The sequence below is a fragment of the Amphiura filiformis genome, chromosome 12 (genome assembly GCF_039555335.1).
Source record: "Amphiura filiformis chromosome 12, Afil_fr2py, whole genome shotgun sequence".
NCBI lineage: Eukaryota > Metazoa > Echinodermata > Ophiuroidea > Amphilepidida > Amphiuridae > Amphiura > Amphiura filiformis.
Window position 1 is genome coordinate 38,773,855 of NC_092639.1, and position 20,864 is coordinate 38,794,718.

General features: G+C 36.2%; 1 protein-coding gene across 1 annotated transcript; it reads left to right on the plus strand.

Moving 5' to 3' along the window:
- Window positions 1-1,122: 1,122 nt before the first annotated feature.
- On the plus strand, window positions 1,123-19,647 carry LOC140166806 (hyalin-like). The gene is made up of 23 exons (XM_072190296.1): window positions 1,123-1,359; window positions 1,481-1,732; window positions 1,879-2,130; window positions 2,268-2,519; window positions 6,207-6,458; window positions 6,920-7,171; window positions 7,310-7,561; window positions 7,689-7,940; window positions 8,106-8,387; window positions 8,857-9,108; window positions 9,606-9,857; window positions 11,906-12,154; window positions 12,313-12,564; window positions 13,265-13,516; window positions 14,206-14,454; window positions 14,604-14,855; window positions 15,298-15,558; window positions 15,914-16,165; window positions 16,412-16,663; window positions 16,872-17,120; window positions 17,730-18,005; window positions 18,379-18,550; window positions 19,173-19,647. The coding sequence occupies exons 2-23, from the start codon at window positions 1,534-1,536 to the stop codon at window positions 19,267-19,269; spliced, it is 5,310 nt and encodes a 1,769-aa protein (XP_072046397.1). The 5' UTR covers window positions 1,123-1,359; window positions 1,481-1,533; the 3' UTR covers window positions 19,270-19,647.
- Window positions 19,648-20,864: the final 1,217 nt, after the last annotated feature.

Below are 20,864 nucleotides of genomic sequence, written 5' to 3' on the forward strand. Positions count from 1 at the left end.
ATACACCAGTTAACTGGGATATACCATCTGCAACCGATGTTTCAGGAAATGTTACACTCGCATCACAAAGTCACGCTCCTGGTGACGCCTTCGTGCCTGGAAGAACGACGGTGACGTACAAATTTCTTGATGGAAGTAACAATGAAGCGTTTTGCAATTTTGATGTTCTCATAAATCAAGGTGACTTTAAAACACACATTCTTTGTGCATATAATATTAAGTTATCCATATTGATAAACCTTAACTTACCAACTATGCACAACTTTACATAAAGCAATTCTGGATATCATTATTGCTTGCAGTTGACACCCGTGCTCCAACAATCTTCGACTGTCCCTCTAATATTTCAACATCGATGGAACTAGGATCACCTGGACAAACCGCGTCATGGAGAGAACCATCTACTGATGATGAATCTGGAAATGTTACTTTGCTTTACAAAACACACAAACCTGGAGATACGTTTGCACTTGGATCTACAACAATTACATACCTGTTTTCAGACTCTTCAAACAATCTAGCGAGTTGCAGTTTTGACGTAACCATTAATACAGGTAAGATGGGTTTGAAGCAAAATGTTCAAAGTCTGTACGTGTGTGTGAAGTGATTTTGAATTTTACACCATTTTCAATGATCATATACATGCTATATTAAATTCTTAAGCCTGTAAATAGTAACAAATAAATGTAACTGTTTCATGTATTTTCTGTTCCAAAGATGATACGGTTCCTCCAACCATATTGTCCTGTCCGTCAGACATCAATGAGAACATAGAGATTGGAACCCACAGCGTACGAATTTACTGGAGTACACCGTTAGTTACTGATATGTCAAGAAATGTGTCAATTGTGTCTCAGACTCATTTGCCTGGTAACAGATTCTCGGCTGGAAAACATACTGTTAACTACATATTTACCGATGGAAATGGAAATGAAGCGTCTTGTTCATTCCAAGTATTCATTCAGGAAGGTGAGGGTTTCTTAAATGTGTGACATGATCTAAGTTTGAAGAAAAGATTTCATTGAGAAAAATAAAACAAGTTCGTTAAGAAGGGTGTAGCTTGAATAACGCAAGACTTGGATCTTGGTTCTTTCCCCACCACAGTTGACACAACCGCACCAATGATAAAATCATGCCCACCTGATATCACTAAGGAATTGGAGATAGGAACGCAAAATACACCAGTTTATAACTGGCCTATACCATCCGCAACCGATATTTCAGGAAACGTTTCACTTACATCACAAAGTCACGCTCCTGGTGAACCCTTCGTGACTGGAAGAACGACTGTGACATACAAATTTGTTGATGGAAGTAACAATGAAGCGTTTTGCACTTTTGATGTTCTCATAAATCAAGGTAACTTTAAAACACACATTCTTTATGCTAATATATTAAGTTACCCACATTGATTAACCTTAACTTACCAACTATGCACAACTTTACATAAAGCAATTCTGGATATCATTATTGCTTGCAGTTGACACCCATGCTCCAACAATCTTCGACTGTCCCTCTGATATTTCAACATCGATGGAACTAGGATCATCTGGACATTCCGTGTCATGGAGAGAACCGACTGTTTATGATGAATCTGGAAATACTACCTTGCTTTATAAAACCCATAAACCTGGAGATACGTTTACACCTGGATCTACAACAATTACATACCTGTTTTCAGACTCTTCAAGCAATCTAGCGGGTTGCAGTTTTGACGTAACCATTAATACGGGTAAGATGGGTTTGAAGCAAAATGTTCAAAGTTTGTACGTGTGTGTGAAGTGATTTTGAATGATCATATACATGCTATATTAAATTTTTAAGCCTGTGAATAGTAACAAATAAATGTAACTATTTCATGTATTTTCTGTTCAAAAGATGACACGGTTCCTCCAACCATACTATCCTGTCCATCAGACATCGATGAGAATATAGAGATTGGAAACCACGGTGATCGAATTTATTGGAGTACACCAATAGCTACTGATATATCAGGAAATGTGTCAATTGTGTCTCAGACTCATTTGCCCGGTAACAGATTCTCGGCTGGAAAACATATTGTAAACTACAGATTTACCGATGGAAATAGAAATGAAGCGTCTTGTTCATTCCAAGTTTTCATTCAGGAAGGTGAGAGTGTTTTAATTGTGTAACTTGATCTAAGTTCGAAAAAAAGCTTTTTATGAGAAAAATAAAACGGGTTCGTAAAGAAGGACTAACTTACATAACACACACAAGTCGTGGATCTTGGTTCTTTTCCACCACAGTTGACACAACCGCACCAATTATCAAATCATGCCCACCTGATATCATTAAGGACTTAGAGTTGGGAACAAAAAATACAACTGTTGTTTGGAGTATACCATCTGCCACTGATATTTCAGGAAATGTTACACTTGTATCACAAAGCCACATTCCTGGTAGCAGCTTCGTTCCTGGAAAAACGACTGTGACGTACAAATTTGTTGATGGAAGTAACAATGAAGCGTTTTGCACTTTTGATATTCTCATTAATCAAGGTAACTTTAAAACACACATTCTTTGTGCTTATATATTAAGTTATCCACATTGATAAACCTTAACTTACCAACAACTTACCAACTATGCACTATATTAACCTCAGGTAACTTTTCTTGCTCTGGACTGAGCTCCGTCCAGAGTAAAGAACAATGGGTTCCAGCACAGGTCCAGCACCGGCCCTGAGAAACTAACTCTAGAAATTGGTACATATAACAAAAGAAATTCAAGCCTGAGTCAGGCACCTCAGGAACTAGCAGGAGTATTCCAGAGATACTCAGTGACATAACTGTCAACAGTTGTACATTCATCAGCCCACTTCCTCCGCCCACTTTCCCACCCACTTTTTGCTTCACTTGTTCCACAATAGGCACTTATTGATTAGGCCTAACAGTTAAACCAATATCTCCATAGTCCATGGTACTCAGGAAAGTTGACTTTACTGCATGCAGCATTCATGGTACATGTACACCACTACTCAAGTTAATATTTTTTAACTGTTTCAAGTTGTTTGTTTGTTTTTTTCAAGTTGATATAATTTAACCATGATTCCAAGTTCATATTTTTTACCCGTTTCAATTTGAATTTTTTACCGGTTCATGTTGATTACATGTTTTCAGGTCATATTTTTACATGTTTCAAGTTGATCATTTGTAATTGTTCATATTTAATTACCTATTCCAAGAATATATTTGCCAACTTTTTTGCCCAGACTTGGCATACTATTCCTGATGATATTTTTTGTTCATTTTATTTTTCATTATTATTCAATCATACAAAAATTTAAGAGCCACAATCCTTTGAAGACGAGCTTATATCATGTGTTACTATCATAGGCTTTCATTTATTAAGTCGATCATGTTGTTATTTTCATGCCTACATGAAATTTACGAAAAATGAATTTGGAAGGCGAAACACACCAGCTTGGGTCACTAGCTTAGAAATTAAAATCTCACAAAATATTTATGAAAAAGCAAGTATGAGAAAAAATAATTTTGAAATTATGTTAAACATCAATTCAATTCAGAAACATACTTTTGGAAATACAAACTGGTTATATAAAATCCCTGATAAAATCAATATAAAACCTTAAACCTGACCCACAACTTAAATACAATTATAAGGTTTCTTACAGGTATATGCAAATTGCAATGGGTTTGCCAGTAAACTCAGCATGGGTCAATGATGTTTATATGTAATCAGACATGGTACACAATAGGCCTACAAAGATGACCACTTAAGTTTGCTTCCCTTTTGATCAATTAAATCAATTAGGCTATATTGGAACCATGTACATGTACTTGGAATTTACATGAAACACATAACTTGTACATAATTATACAAACTGGGAAAAAACTCTTTTCAAAATAGCCTGAGAGCATGTGAATTCAATTTATATGTTTTTTTGTGGGTTTTTTTGCAAATTACCCTAACAATCACAAAAATCTGTACATTAAGCACAATAATTTTTTTTAATTCTGAAAATTTGCAAAATTTGGGTCGGCAATCGGCATTCATTTTGTAACTAAATGACAAAATATAGTAGACGATCAATACATACTTTTAATACAACTTTATTTTCGTAACTTTTCAAAATTGACTAAAATTTGAATCGACTTTTCCCTTGAAGCACACAGATATTGATCACAGCGGAGTGAGCATTCATCGGTTAGGCTGAATATCGAACCTGTAACAAGAGGTAGCAGAAATAACCATGAAGGATAAAATATTTGTCACTTTTGAAACTGGGCCATTAATTGTAATTGAAATGAGTACAGCTGCTTAGCAATGCTTAGTGGAATAAAATCGCATTGTGTCGATTAGGCCCAGTAAAAAAAAACATCTTTAGAAAAAAGGTTGTCAGTGGTTGCCAATTTTCCAGGAGCCTTTGTAGTGTCTTCCCAAGAGAGAGCCATCTAGAAAATATTGAACAATCATTCAAAATTTGCAATCACATTTGGCAATACCAAAGTACCATTCCATCAAAGTAATAAATCAATACAGAAAGATGCTTCCTTTACGAGTTATCACTCATTGAAAGTGCTACTTTGCTATACTTTACATGAAAGCGGCCATCTTAAAGTCGTCATATTTCCTTAATTATATAACTGTTCAAGCTGATTTTTGGATATGTGATGCACAGTTAAAAATTGATTATTGAAAGATTTGGTGACCTCAGGCGACCTTTGACCTTGTATGTGACCTTTGACCTCACAAAATTGGATCAAAGATGAAGAGGAAACAAATTGGTATATTTCTTGAAATGTTTGTGTTCCTTACTTCTAATGTTGTTAGAAGCATGCTTTGTTAAAACAAGTTTTCCAGTTCAGAAAATCATTGATCATCATCATCATCATCATCATCATCATATCAGTCGGCTGCTGTAGGCCTAACACCTGTAGGCCTAACACCGGGTTTTGTTCAGTCATGTTAAAAAATAAATGAAATTAACAGTTTAATGCCAATGTCAGTTAGAAGACTCTGTACTGGATATGTATAGCTGTTGTCTATGTGCATGGTTAAAGAAAAATATTAATGTGCCACTGTGTGCACCATGTAAAAGTAACGAGAAAACCAAAGTCGGAAAGCATCTTGCAGGCTTATTCTTTTGCACAAATAGACCTAAATAGCTAACTAAATACCTCCAGAAGACATAGCATGTGTAGCAGTTATAATAGATGAAGATGCTTAATAAACATATTGATGTGCATGAAAATCCGCAAGTCAGGAGAAATATTGTTTTGCAAACCATCTTGTAGGCCTATTAGATATTTCTTTAATGTGCATGCATCGTGCGAAAATCGGAAGTAAAAGGAAGTTGGAAACCATCTTGTAGGCTTATTCCTTTGCACATAGTTAACTAAATACCTTCAGAAGACATAGCATGGGTAGCAGTCAGATAGTTAATAACAAATATTAGTGTGCATGAAAAATCTGCAAGTGGGAAGAAATTTTTTTTAATGTGCATGCATCATGCGAAAGTCGGAGATAAACGAAGTCAGAAATTATCTTGTAGGCAGATTCTTTTGCACCAATAGAGCTTAATAGTTAAAACTAAATACCTTCAGAAGACATAGCATGTGTAGCAGTCAGATAGTTAATAACAAATATTAATGTGCATTAAAAATCTGCAAGACGGAAGATAATTATTTCGGAAACCATCTTGTAGGCTTACTAAAATTTTTTGCAATGTGCATGCATCATGCGAAAGTCGGAGATAAAGGAAGTCAGAAATTATCTTGTAGGCAGATTCTTTTGCCTAAATACCTTCAGAAGACATAGCATGTGTAGCAGTTAGATAGTTAATAAAAAATATTAATGTGCATGAAAAGTCAGGAGAAAATTATTTCATCAAATAATAATTTTTTAATGTGCATGCATAGCCTAGCGGTAGGCGACTAACCGTGTAGGCTCATTAAAGACAAAATTGAGCATCGTGAAAATAGTTACATTTATTTGAATATGGCTTCATCTTTGTCAATGCTGCTATTTTCCTCGATTTGGGCACATTTTTCATTTCAAAAATACTCAATGACAATTTATAGGCCTAATTCACTCCAGAAATTTATGAACAATTTTTATTTTTTATAGGCTACTTGCGCTGGGATCACTGAATAAGCCATTAACAAAATGCGTTAACTATGTATATATTACATAAAATAATTTCTTGATATCATTATTACTTGTAGTTGACACATTTGCTCCAACAATCTTCGACTGTCCCTCCGATATTTCAACATCGATGGAACTAGGATCATCTGGACAAATCGTGTCATGGAGAGAACCATCTGCTTATGATGAATCTGGAAATGCTACCTTGCTTTATAAAACCCATAAACCTGGAGATACGTTTACTCTTGGATCTACAACAATTACATACCTGTTTTCAGACTCTTCCAACAATCTAGCGAGTTGCAGTTTTGACGTAACCATTAATACAGGTAGGATGTTCTTAATGTTCTTAGTTTGTATATGTGTGTGGAGTGATTTGAAATTTACAGCATTTTGAATGATCAAATACATGCTATGTAAAATTCTTATAGCTGTGAATAGTAACAAATGTAGCCGTTTCATAATATTTCCTATTTTTGGTTGACAAACCCAGAAATGCTACTCACGACTTGAACTTTCGCCTTCTTGGCTGATGGCTTTATTGTGATCTGGTCCGCGGCGTTTCTCGCGTTACACAATTAAAGAACCCTCGCCTTCCTCACTACTCTGGTTCAAAATAAGAGTGCATCCAACCTCCGCGGGAAACGCCACCAGCCAAAATGGGAAAAGTTCAAGTCGTGAGTAGCCATAGACTCCGGAGTAACATTCCATTTCCTAGGCTTACAGAAATAGGAAATATTATGATCTACAACTCTGTTTATGCTCTGTTTCGTGTTTTTTCATTCAAAAGATGACACGGTTCCACCCGCCATATTATCCTGTCCATCAGACATCAATGAGAACATAGAGCTTGGAACCCACAGCGTACGGATTTACTGGAGTACACCGATAGTTACTGATATGTCAGGAAATGTGTCAATTGTAGCTCAGACTCATTTGCCCGGTGACAGATTCTCGGCTAGAAAACACGTTGTAAACTACAGATTTACCGATGGAAATGGAAATGAAGCATCTTGTTCATTCCACGTTGTCATTCAGGAAGGTGAGGGTTCTTTAATTGTGTAACTTGATCTAAATTTAAAGAAAAGATTACGATGAAAAAAATGAAACCGGTTCGTAAAGAAGGACTTGAATAACTTAAATATCACAAGACGTGGATCTTGGTTCTTTTCCACCACAGTTGACACCACTGCGCCAATTATCAAATCTTGCCCTTCTGGTATCAGTAAGGAATTAGAGATAGGAACGCAAAATACACCAGTCAACTGGAATATACCATCTGCAACTGATGTTTCGGGAAACGTTTCACTTGCATCACGAAGTCACGCTCCTGGTGACACCTTCGTGCCTGGAAGAACGACGGTGACGTACACATTTGTTGATGGAAGTAATAATGAAGCGTTTTGCACCTTTGATATTCTCATAAATCAAGGTAATTTCATAAAAATTTGATAAGTGCTTCGATTTTAGGTTATCCATATTAATAAAACTAAAACTTACTAACTGTGACTAGGTTAGCTTATATAAAAGCACTTCTGAAAAATCATTATTGCTTGCAGTGGACACCCATGCTCCAACCATCTTCGACTGTCCCTCTGATATTTCAACATCAATGGAACTAGGATCACCTGGACATACCGTGTCATGGAGAGAACCATCTGCTGATGATGAATCTGGAAATGTTACTTTGCTTTACAAAACACACAAACCTGGAGGTACGTTTGCTATTGGATCTACGAGAATAACTTACTTGTTTACAGATAATTCCAACAACCTGGCGAGTTGCAGTTTTGAAGTTTCGGCTAATACGGGTAAGATGGATTTTAGGTACCGAATGGGTAGATGAAGATATATATTTAAATTAGTGATCTTTAATTAAACATCATATTTAGCGAACACCTAATTATTATCCCTATGCATTTCATAAAAATACTTTCGACGAATTCCGAATTATTCTTTGTTCTTTGTTTAAAAAGTTGATACGACTCCACCAGCCATACAGTCCTGTCCTGCAGACATCAATGCGAACATAGAGCTTGGGATAGAGAGCACGGCAATCTATTGGACTACACCTATAGCCTATGATATATCAGGAAATGTCACACTCGTTTCATACACTCATTCCTCTGGCAACAAATTATCGGCTGGGAATCATACCGTTATCTACAGATTTGCTGATGGATATACAAATGAGGCTTTCTGCACATTTCAAGTGTCTATTGAACAAGGCGAGTTTCTACCTATTTTCTATGTCGACTGTAAAAGGTTAGGGGAATATTTTGAGAGTCTCGACAGTTCAAAGTCTGCTTGTCTCAGTCTGGTTTCTTTATAGTTAATAAGTGATGATTTACAGAAGTCTTGGTGGTGTTTCTGAAAGATGTAGTGTTTCTAGAAGTGCTCTGAATCAGATGGATCGAGGCTTTAAGTGTGAACATGATTTAAACGTTTATATGGTTACATGTTGGAAATTATCGCTGGGTGAAAAACAATAACAAACAAAGAAAATCCGGGGGTGTATATTTTCATGTTTCTTTATTGTTCATCATTTCAGCATTTCCGTTAAACATCCGAGTGAATCGGCGGTAAAGTATATGAAAGAGCAATATATTATTTTACAATACTCCGGAACTTGCATTTTCTATGGTGTCCCTTCCTCTTAAAACATTTCGTAACAATTCGTAAATTTAAATATTTACCTTTATTCCCAATAATATTTCATTATTTTAGTTGATACCATTCCACCAGAAGTTGTGTCCTGCCCATCAGACTTTGGCAGGCAAATAGAGCTTGGGACACACAGCATACCTGTTTACTGGAGCCCACCGTCAGCTATCGATTTGTCAGGAAATATTTCACTTGTCTCACAAAGTCACTTCCCTGGTGATATGTTTACGGCAGGAAGATGGACTGTAGTGTACAGATTTACTGATGGGAGTGGCAATGAGGCGTCTTGTGCATTTAGGATTCTTATCGAAGAAGGTATTTGCATCTACTCTACAAAAGTCCAAAATCTTTCCAGCTGTCTTTCCATTCAAGTAATACAATTCCTTCTAGATATTCAAATAGTTGTCAATAATGAATGAGTTTGATTGGATTGACTTTTGAATAATACCAATGAAATTAAAGTTACGTAAGATTACCCAAGGCAGTCACACTCATAAAATCACAAATACATCTTATATTTTAGCAGTGTGTCGTTAGTTCACATACCGTATAATTCCGTCTACAAGTATCGAAGGGGCAAATTAATTTGAGCTTCGTTCCGTGCATGTAAATGTTTACCTAACAATTTAAACTTTCATTACACACGTGGAAAGTGTGCTGAGGCTTGTGGATCAACGTCTAGGCGGTGTGCCTGTGCGTAGTACACTATAAATCACTGCGCTTTTTTTCTTCTTTTTTTTTAGCTAGTCATGCTGACGGCAGTATATTAATTTCAAAAGCTAATTAGAAAAAGCTCTTTTTTCGATTAATAGTAGACACGACACCTCCTGTAATTGACCTTTGCCCCGATGACATCATTGAAACTATCGAGTTGGGTGCTACTACGGCGACGGTGTCATGGACAGAACCACAAGCTTCGGATTTGTCTGGTAATGTCACGATGTCTCCACGATCTCGAATACCAACAACGTTCTCACCATTTGCAGAAACTTTTGTGAGATATGTCTTTCAGGATGCATCTGGGAACAAAAAATTATGTGAATTCTTTGTTTCTTTTGAAATAGGTAAAAACATATTTTAATAGTTACCGTAAATTATGATACGCTTTAAATACGTAGTAGAGATTGATCGCATTTGAAAGTAGAGATAAATGCAAATAAACTCTAAGCGGTTCACAGAAGTTCCTGAATAACATTAAACGCTGATGAATAAAGTTAAACATTTACTCAAAGCTTAATTTTGTTCACCTGAGAGCTTTCGGAACACTATTCCTTATTCTTTCGTTCGTTGATGGACTGGTGAAAGATGCTTACTACTGCTGGTCATAGACCATCGGACCGTGACGTAGGTCACGTGTCAGGCACTGAGTAGGGAGTTGTAAGCTCCAGAAAGTCTATGGCGGCCCTGGTCCCGGTTCAAGTCACTTTTATTAGGCATGCAAGCATAACAGTGAATTGAAAAGCGCGCGCTTCAAAGTTGGTCAATTTTAGAAAACATCCATGTCGAAAAATTAATTTCCGCATATACGCCATTTATCTCAATTGTTTGAATTTTTAATATATGGTGTGTGAAGCCTTTCCGAGGCTACCGCCAGGTCAGTAAAAATTAAATATTGCTTTGTTTAAGAGCTACTGCCTGTTGTTTTGCTTTTTTTTTTTTTCCTTTTTTTTTTTTTTTTTTTTTTTTTGGATTTTTGAAGATCGCTTATAAATCAGTAAATATAGGCCTATTGAAATAGTCTGACCTACCACCATTTAGCTGAAATACTAATCTCTCTTAGTATGTAAATTATTTCAGTCGACAACGAATGAAGCACTTGAGGAAAACTGTTTGAAACATAACATTATCAAAGTAGTTTTTCACACCACAATTGCTGTAAGCAATTTTGTGTGCCCAAGGCCAATCTATTTTTGTATACGCGGTACAGTGTAATGGCGGTTCCTTTTACCGATTGTCCTCCCATGTTAATCCAGATAACAAAATGTTAATTTAAAGTCTCATTGCAACTGAATTTTATTTTTTACTTTTCGGATTTGGCTTTGAGTAATGGTGACACATGCCAAGTTTACAGTAAAAATGAAAATTCTATTCCAGACACCGTCAAAATGTCAAAGTTTGTATTTTTTTTTGTATTATTTTTAAGCAATTAACTGCAGTTCATTTATTCAACCTCATAACAGGTTCATACTTGACAAATTTATGATGAATGAATAGAAGTTCATTAATATTGAGAAAAAAAATTACTCATGCCTAATTTGCATAATAATATCATGAATACATAATTAGCTGTAATTACCTAATTTGCATAATTGATTACTTTTCGTGTATTTTTTGTTATCAATTGAAAGAACTTTGTATACATATGTGTGCAAAAAAGACCGCACCTTTATATCATGTACGGTTTTCTATTGGCATCAATTTTGTATATTAATTAGCTGAACTTAGTCATTTTTTGAGGTTTAATTTGTCTGCAGATTGGCCGAAATTGCTAAAATAGTATATTTGGTTAATTTATTACAATTATTCAATGATAGATTTTTTAATTTTGTTTTCTTTAGCGAAGTTAGGAAAGATATGCATTTAACATGTGATATTTAAATTAACGCTGCTTTTTCAAGCAAGCGTCCAAATAAACCTTCAATATCTCGAAATGTGCCAATTTTGTCATTATAGCCATTTGTGGCAGGATTTCATTCCATCTACGAGCATCTTTAAATTGACACTACATCACAATGCATTGACCGATTTTAATTCTGTTTTTTGATTTTTGATGCTTTAATAAAGCTCAATAAGGTAGAAACATTAAATAACATGTTTCTGCTGCGCTTATTTTTTAGGTGATATGCCTACTTTTATTAGTCCTAATGTGAATAGACTCCTTTACGCCACTCCGGAACCAGTCCGTTTCTTTATCGAGGATTTTAACTCCGCTCCAATCCTGCTTCCTGATGGTCTCCCACATTAAACGCTGTCCACGATAAAAATTCGAATTTGTAACAAAAATTTTGTATACATGTCTGAGCAGAAAAAAGGATAGATGATGATCCCAATTGAAAAGTGGAAAAAATAAAATAAATGCTGATTTTGATTATAACGATAACTTGTGTTACAGTCGATACCACTCCACCTGACATCATAACCTGTCCCAAAGATATTCACACAACAACAGAAGTTGGTACATCTGGAATGACAGTGTCATGGTCAAAACCATTTGCAATGGATCACTCTGGTGTAATATTAACACGTGCAACCCATGAACCAGGGCAAATGTTCCCGATCGGATCGACGGATGTAATCTACATATTTGAGGATGAATCCGGGAATCGTGCTCGCTGCGACTTTACGGTGAATGTGGAATTTGGTATGGACAATTAGTTTGTTCTACGATGCTACATAACAGTAAAATGCTTAATTTTAAAACTTGTCTCTTCCATATCTTCTTAACTATCTGTAACATTTTCACATAAACATGTTTTTCCTCTCCTCCCCCCCCCCCCCTTTCTTGTTAATTTTTAACAGTGGATACCCTCCCACCCGAGATAAGCGTCTGTTCAGGTGACATCAGTGAAACCATTGAACTTGGAGATGTACATAAAATGATATATTGGCCAGAACCCGAAGCATTTGACAACTCGGATAATGTATCCTTGGCATTTCGAAGTCATTACTATGGTGACTACTTCAAAGAGGGAAGGACAGATGTCAGCTATGTGTTTACTGATGGCTCTGGGAACATGGCATCTTGTAATTTTAGCATCACGTTGATAGCTGGTAAGACTTTATTGCTGTATCACTGCACAGAAAAAACTTAGTAAATGTGTGCATGACATAAAGCCAGTCCTTCGATAGAGGATATGTAGGAAACATCAATGAATCTGTCGACAGGTCGACTTCAAATCCGCGTCGATTCCATGTTGACGTATCAACACTGATTCCAATGATCAACGTTGATTCGACGTGAAATATAAGTACATTGAATTTTTTAATTCGCTTTCAAGCTTAACCAAATTTCTACTTCGTTCACACAACACAATTTTAACCTATAATTGAACTGCGGTTAAAATAAGCTCAAAGTTTGGTTAATATGGTAACATCTATGTCAATATAACGTTGATTGTGTGTTGATTTGACGTTGATGCAAACTTTTAAATCCGACCACTATTTCAAGCGTTGAAATTTCGACGTTGATTCTACCTCAAATTAATCACACGTTGATTTATTAACCCTGTGCCCACTTGGTATGGGTTTATGACTGCGAGGAATAGAGCACTAGGTCGAGTAGGAATATTATGGCATGAGTATAAATACATACATGGAAAGAGTAAATATTACAGCAAGGACTGGTCGTTTCATTTTTCTGTAAAAGTAAAATGAACCTAAAACAATAAGTTGCCCATTCTACCTGATGTAAATTCACGTGACCAGTTCCCTAAGCCCTCGATATTGAAACATTTGTCTATTCCGTGTACAGTGGATACGAAGGCACCCGAAATTCTTGAATGTCCATCTGATATCTTCAAAACAATTGAGGCAGGATTATTTGGATCTATTGTCACCTGGAAAGAACCTCTTGTTACAGACGCATCTGGGAATACTACCCTACTGGTAAAGACGCATTTGTCTGGGACATTATTTACAATAGGAAAAACTTCTGTAACCTACATCTTTGTGGATCCGTCAAACAACATGGCGGCATGTACTTTTCATATAATTGTTGATATTGGTAGGTGTTTCGTTTGTATTGATGCATGCTTGGGTTATTTAACTTGAATAAGTCTTATACTATATGTCTGAAAAAGAGAAAGGAAGCAAAAGGCAGTCCCGACCAGTTGTAAAGAGATGAATTTTATTAGTAGAGTACGGTTTAGGAAAAGTATTCTTGTCAGGCGTAAAAGGCCCATTCAGCGATCCGGCTGAAGTGTAAAACATTAATAAATTAACTAAAGGCGAATGATAAGTCATTAAAATTGTCATTAGGTATTTTTCTAATGCAAAATTTGGCAAAAAATGAGGAAAACAGCAGTATTGACAAAGTTGAAACCCCATTCAAATACATGTAGATATAGCTAATTTCTCTACTTGTGTAGAGAAATTATATTCATTCATGTAAAATGTATTACCGTATTTTGTTTCTAATTAACGGCTTATGTTAGCACATCTATGACACTAAACAAAGGTTCCGGAACTGAATTTTGATGATTTTTACGATCCACCGGATGAGCACCCCGGATGAGCACATCACTTGATAGGCCTTGGAGTTGGTACTTATCTATTGGAATTCATCTTCAAAACCTCCAACTATCACATTATTATACTTGCCACAGAGATATTCCTATGAAGAGTATAGATACAAAGATTGCTTTTACTTCATACAGTCTAACGTCCATCATATTTTCCTACATTTTGTTACAGTTGACACTTCTCCTCCAGATATTATCAGTTGTCCCGAAAATATTTATACAACAGCAGAAGTTGGTACACCAGGAAAACCAGTTTCATGGTCAGAACCATTCGCTATGGATCATTCTGGTATAAAACAAACAAATTCCTCACATGACCCAGGACAGATGTTCCTGACAGGATCTACTGATGTCGTCTACAGTTTTGAGGACGGATATGGGAACCAAGATCAATGCACCTTTACTGTTAACGTCGAAAGTGGTGAGAAACCGTAGTGTGTATTCTACTACGTATAGAAAATTAACCGATGTTCAGTAATTTAGTCTTTAGATGGTTAATCTAGTCAATTTTCAGAAATAATTTTTGATATGAACATACACGTCTTATCTTTATTATTTACCCTTTCATAGTGGATACCCTGCCGCCTGAAATTAAGGCCTGTCCAAATGACATTAGTGAAACTACCGCAATTGGAAATGTACATAAAAGGATATTTTGGTCAGAACCTAAAACATTTGACAACTCTGGGCATGTGTCTTTGGCATTTCAAAGTCATCACTCTGGTGGCTACTTCACGGTTGGAAGGACAGATGTCAGCTATTTGTTTACAGATGGCACTGGGAACATGGCATCTTGCAATTTTAGTATTACTTTGCTAACTGGTGAGAAGCAAATCGTAGTTATCTTTATATATTAAAAAAAAAGCGCAATGATTTATAGTGTGCTATGCACAAGCACATAGCCTCAGCACACTTCACAGGTTGTCGCTGACCACTACGGCCCACATCAATCCATAAACCATTTAATAATAACTCAGGGGCTTTGCTGCATAGAAGCGCCCACCCTAGACATTCGGAGTCACAGCCAGGATCAGTTCCCAGAGTTTCGTACGGGTTACAAACGAGACAATTAGCAGTCAGTTCTTTGAATCTTTATCAAATCCTTCCATTCCTTGTTATTGGCCGGATGAGTGAGAGTAACTGACTGTGTTCGATTGTCTTCTTTCATGTCTTTAAGATGAGAAAAGCGTAAAAGCGGCAAAGAACCAATTGTAACTTTATATCTTTGTCAATAATGACACTGAATCGATCTTTCAATCTACAGTGGATACAACAGCACCTAAAATTCTGCAATGTCCATCTGATATTTTCAAAACAATTGAGGCAGGATTACTTGGATCCATTGTGACCTGGAAAGAACCTGTTGTTACCGACGCATCTGGGAATACTACTCTGCTGGTAAAGACGCATTCGTCTGGGACATTCTTTACAATAGGAAGGACTTCCGTAACTTACTTGTTTGTGGATCCATCAAACAATATGGCGACATGTAATTTCCATATATTCATTGATATGATTGGGGTCGGTAAGTTAGTTTTTTCGAATGTATGAAAGGGTAATTAACTTTAAGATTTGTAGAGACGCCAGAAAAAGGTGGAACGAATTCTTTCCACGATATCTAGACTCCAAACATGTTAACTTTGCGGGAAAGGATTTCGTGTCATATATCAAGTTGTTGTCTTTGTCAAATTGTTATTTATATTTCTCAGTCATTTTTTTTTTCAGATATACTTATAAAAAGTATGTTTTTTCTCAATGAACGATTTACTGGTATGGATTATCGAGCCTTCTAACTTGCATATCACCAAGTTTCCGAAATCTTTGTTATCGTTGTTTAAATATAGAAAACTATTAATTAATCTTATCGTAATCATTTACAGTGGGTAACCTCCCACCTAAAATAGGTGTCTGTCCCAGTGACATTAGTGAAACCATTGAACTTGGGGATGTGCGTAAAAAGGTATATTGGCTAGAACCTGAAGCATTTGACAAATCGGAGAATGTGTCTTTGGCATTTCGAAGTCATCAATATGGGGACTACTTTACAGTTGGAAGGACAGATGTCAGCTATTTGTTTACGGATGGCTCTGAGAACATAGCTTTCTGCAATTTTAGCATCACGTTGATAACTGGTGAGCAATAACGATCTTTTGCTTTGTTCAAGTTCAAGCTTTCAAACTAAGGTGAAATGAGTGGACACAAAACCAAAAAGGACATCTGGTATTCTTAACGTTCATCTGATGTCGTTCGGTACCGTGGAGCCAGGTATTATGATGATTTCTTTTGAAAGTTTTTGTCACGATGTCCTTTTGAAGATGCGAAATGGAGAGAGAAATAGAGAACAATATGAGATTTATTCTTATTTTTTCGTTTTACAGTGGATACAAAAGCACCCGAAATCCTCGAATGTCCATCTGATATCTTCAAAACAATTGAGGCAGGATTATTTGGATCTATTGTCATCTGGAAAGAACCTGTTGTTACCGATGCATCTGGGAATACTACTCTGCTGGTAAAGACGCATTCGTCTGGGACATCATTTACGACAGGAAAGACGTGCGTAACTTACTTGTTTGTGGATCCATCAAACAATATGGCGACATGTAAATTCCACATTACTATTGATATTGGTAAGCTTTTTTTGTAAATGTGTCAATTTGAATACAACAAAAATAACACATTCTAACAATTATGGTGTTCCAGTTTGATTAAAGAGAGACACCATCGATGACAATATTTGAGTATTATAGCATGTCATATACTTCTTACAAACATGCATATCTGATTTTTGATGATTATTTAGCTTCTCTGATTCAATGACTTGTCTTTATATTTTAGCTGATACCAACCCACCCCAAGTCCTGACGTGTCCAACTCCTATTCGTAAGATGACGAAAACTGGCACATTGCAAACACCTGTGGTTTGGGCAGAACCAATAGTCATTGACCATTCTGGAGACGTGATTGTAAATTCTTCGCATTCATCAGGACAATTATTTTCAATCGGATCAACTCAAGTATTGTATAACTTTACTGACAGATCACAAAATCAGGCCAGTTGCCAATTTTCAGTGACTGTTGAAGAAGGTAAAGATTAACATTAATTTTGTCATAACCAAGAAAATTTTAAAACTTTCAACGGAAACTGAAGGCAAATTAATAAATATTTACCTAATATTTTCGGTAACTAACAGTTACCATCCTCAGGCAGTAATGACTGGCTGACTGTCTTCTTCACACTTGGATGATTTTGGTGTTTCTAGAAGACAGTCGTAAATTCTTGGAAGATCCCGGCCCCCGTCTCTGTTGAGCTTGACTTGTTTTTCCTGTCTGATGGCTATGGACTCCTTTATCTTCCGATTTAGGAACTTGCTTTCCTTCTTGACAATCTTGTCGATGATCAAATAATCTTGCCATAATAATGTTTGAAAGAACTCCACAGTATACTCTGGAATACGAATGTGCGTATTCTAGTACTAAGAACAAGGAATAATTATTTTTCTTATTTTCTTTAAGTTGTCAGGGGCCGATCGCCTCCCTGTCCCTCTGCCCCCCCTCTCTGCCCCCCCACCCCCCGGTTCCAAAATCCTGGCTAACCCACTGATAATAGCATCAAAGTGCCAGCCAAATCTTCACAAGAAACAACAAACTAAAAACCCACGATGTAACGATAACCGTTTGTAATTTATAATTCAGTTGACACAATTCCAGCACCGAATTCATTTGACACAACTCCACCAACGGTAATAGATTGTCCAACCAATGTAACATTTAACGCAGCACCTGGATCTTTGAGCTCTATCGATTGGAAAGAACCAACTGCAGAAGACATTTCAGGAAACGTTGAACGTTTGGCAAGGACCCATGTTCCTGGATCCTACTTCCCTGTTGGTATCACGACTGTCACTTATGTCTTCAAAGACAATGCTAATAATATTGCTTCATGTTTGTTTCCCGTCATTGGGAAAACAAGTAAGGCTTTATTCCAGTTCCTATTGCATAATCGTGATGATTTGCGCGTAATGACGAATACTGAATTACTGTGAACCGCCCATAACCCAAACGGGGTTAGCTGATATTCGCCGAGCGCGGGCAAAGAAAATGTCTAAAACGGGTTTTCACCGCAAAAATGTGGATAACGTAGCTCGGTTTATTGGATAGTCATTACAAACAGTGATTACTAATTTGTTGTGACGACGAATGTTTAAGAAAGAAACTCAGAGAAATTCGCAGTGCGGGCCTATTACAGCATCGTCACTATACGATCACAATATGTTTAATCTAAGTTTCGTACATTTCTTTCACGTTGTTACTAAAAGAGTTGTTTCAATATGTTCATTAGCAGATGTCCTTCATCAAGGGAGCGGGCAAGGGAGCTTAGATAGTCAGACGTCCAGCCTGATTGGGTTCAAATACGACCAGATGACGTGGATATTCATAGCAGGTGTTACATTGACCGGATTCTTGAGCATCTGTCTCATACTGAGTTTTATTTGCCTTTGTAAGACGTTCCGTCGGTAAGAAAATGTTATAAAATACATTAAAATTATATTATATTTACAAATAGTATTGTGTTAAGGTGCGTACTCGGTCGAGCCACATTGAAGCTACGCTTTTATTGTCGCTAACAAAGTGTCAGGTTGAATTAGCTATTAGAAAGTTGCCTTAATTATCATCTGAGATTTTGTGTATGGGCATGTACCTCAACACTGTGCTAACAAGGCGCCAAATAAAGCATCCAAAAACGGTTTTGTTTCGGAAATGTGTTTTTAGGTGTAAATAACGAGTTTCAAGCAATGCATTACAGTCCGACTTCTTTAAACATTCGTTGAGAGGAAAATATTTAAAGGGCACATGAGAGTTTATTGGTATATTTCATACAATTAATGATAATAAAGTATTCAACATGTGTTGATGAGAATTCCCTTAAACGCAAGAGTGAAATATTGTTATGATGCAGAAGGTACATGTAAATCATGATTTTAAAAAATGACTCAAAATCTTATATAGCCCCTTTAAAGGTCTATCGTTAAAAGACAAAACGAAATGCCGCAAAATGTATGAACTACATAAAATAGGAAACTGGATACGTTTGAATTCTAAAATAACATCATCTCTTTGTTGCTATATTTTTTGTAGAAATAAGAATCGCAGTGATGATACTGAACTGGAAGACCGCAATCAACACAAACCAATCGCTGTGCCTCTTGACATTGACACATGTTCAACATTCTAAGATATTAATTTGTAAAGTGTAATTCAGATAAAGATAAGAAAATTTGGTATTTTTTATGTAAGTAGGATATAAGTTGGTATTCCAAGAATACATCAGAGAGAAAAAATGTGCATACCATCCCAGCAAACACAAAACATTTTCGATATCATTCCCAAAAGGTTAGAAAAGATTGCCAGAAAACGTTTAAATGTCGGGTTATATAAAGGACATAATAAAGGGTATAAATCGTTTTCATAACATTCAAAAACATTTGTTGATAGCCTACTGCAAATATTCTAACATAATTTTTTTAAGTGTTGACAAAATATTTGGCTAAAAATGTTTGCAAAAACTTGTTTACAATAACATTTTGAAAACATTTTGAGAATATTGTTGTAATGTTTTCATACAGGGTGTCCCTCATTGTGCCCTCTTTTTATCCTATTTCTGAAAAGTTGATTAAATATATTTTGGTATGTAAATCGTTAGCTTTAATAAACCACAATTATTTCAATCGGCCCACAACTTTTGAAGATATGCCCTTTTAAATAAAAGTACCCGTTTTGCACTCTGTCCACGGATAGCAAACAAAGTGGTTGGGATGGCTCATGCTGTGGAGTGGCCTGCACGATCACCAGACCTCACACCACTTGATTTTTTTCCTTCGTGGCAAAATCCAAGATCTTCGCAAACGTATTACTGAATGCATTCGCAAGTATCCGGCGCACAAGGATGGTACGCAACGCAATTGATGCAATGAGGACCAGGGCTGAAACCTGTATTCGCCAAGGAGGCAACCAGGTAGAGGGCAGAGCAGCACAGTAAACTCACTTCAGAAGAACCAAAGACAAACCAAACAGCCTTTCAGGGCTACCTTTTATCCTAAAAAGAGAAATGACTTATGTTGTAAATTTAAAAAAAAAAAAAGCAAGAAACAACAAAGCAAGAAAGTAAGAAACATAATAAAACAAAAAGGCATAAATAACCAAGAAAAAATAAGTAATTGCAAGTAAAGCAAAAAGAAGTCCCATTCGGCATCCATTTTACCCACAAGTTAATTTATAAAGTTATCATTGAGGAATGTTTGATATTCATGCATGGTATGTGTACTCCTTTTCAACCTTTGATGTAGCCAAACCTTCTCCGTGGACAGAGTGAAAAACGAGTATATTTCTTTAAAAGAGCATATCTTCAAAAGTTGTGAGCCGATTGATATAATTGTTTTGGTTTATTAAAGCTAACGACTCAAGGTTTCTTTACATCAAATATATTTGATCAACTTTTCAGAAATAGGGGAAAAGGGCGCAATGAGGGGCCTCTTTTTTGGGGGGACACCCTGTACAAAACGTTTTAAAACGTTTCCATGACCTTTATATGACCCGACATTTAATGTTATCAAAACGTTTTTATCTAAACCAAAACCCAAAATGTAACATGTTTAAAACGTTTTAAAACATTTTTTTGTTTGCTGCGATTGCATAAAATTATCTTAGAATGTTGCACCATGTTTTTCTGAATTTTAAACGTTTTATATCTTTTATATCTTATATATTATACCTGAGATTGCAGGTTGAACAATCGTTAGCTAAAGCATTTTAGGCCTAGTTGATTTTACA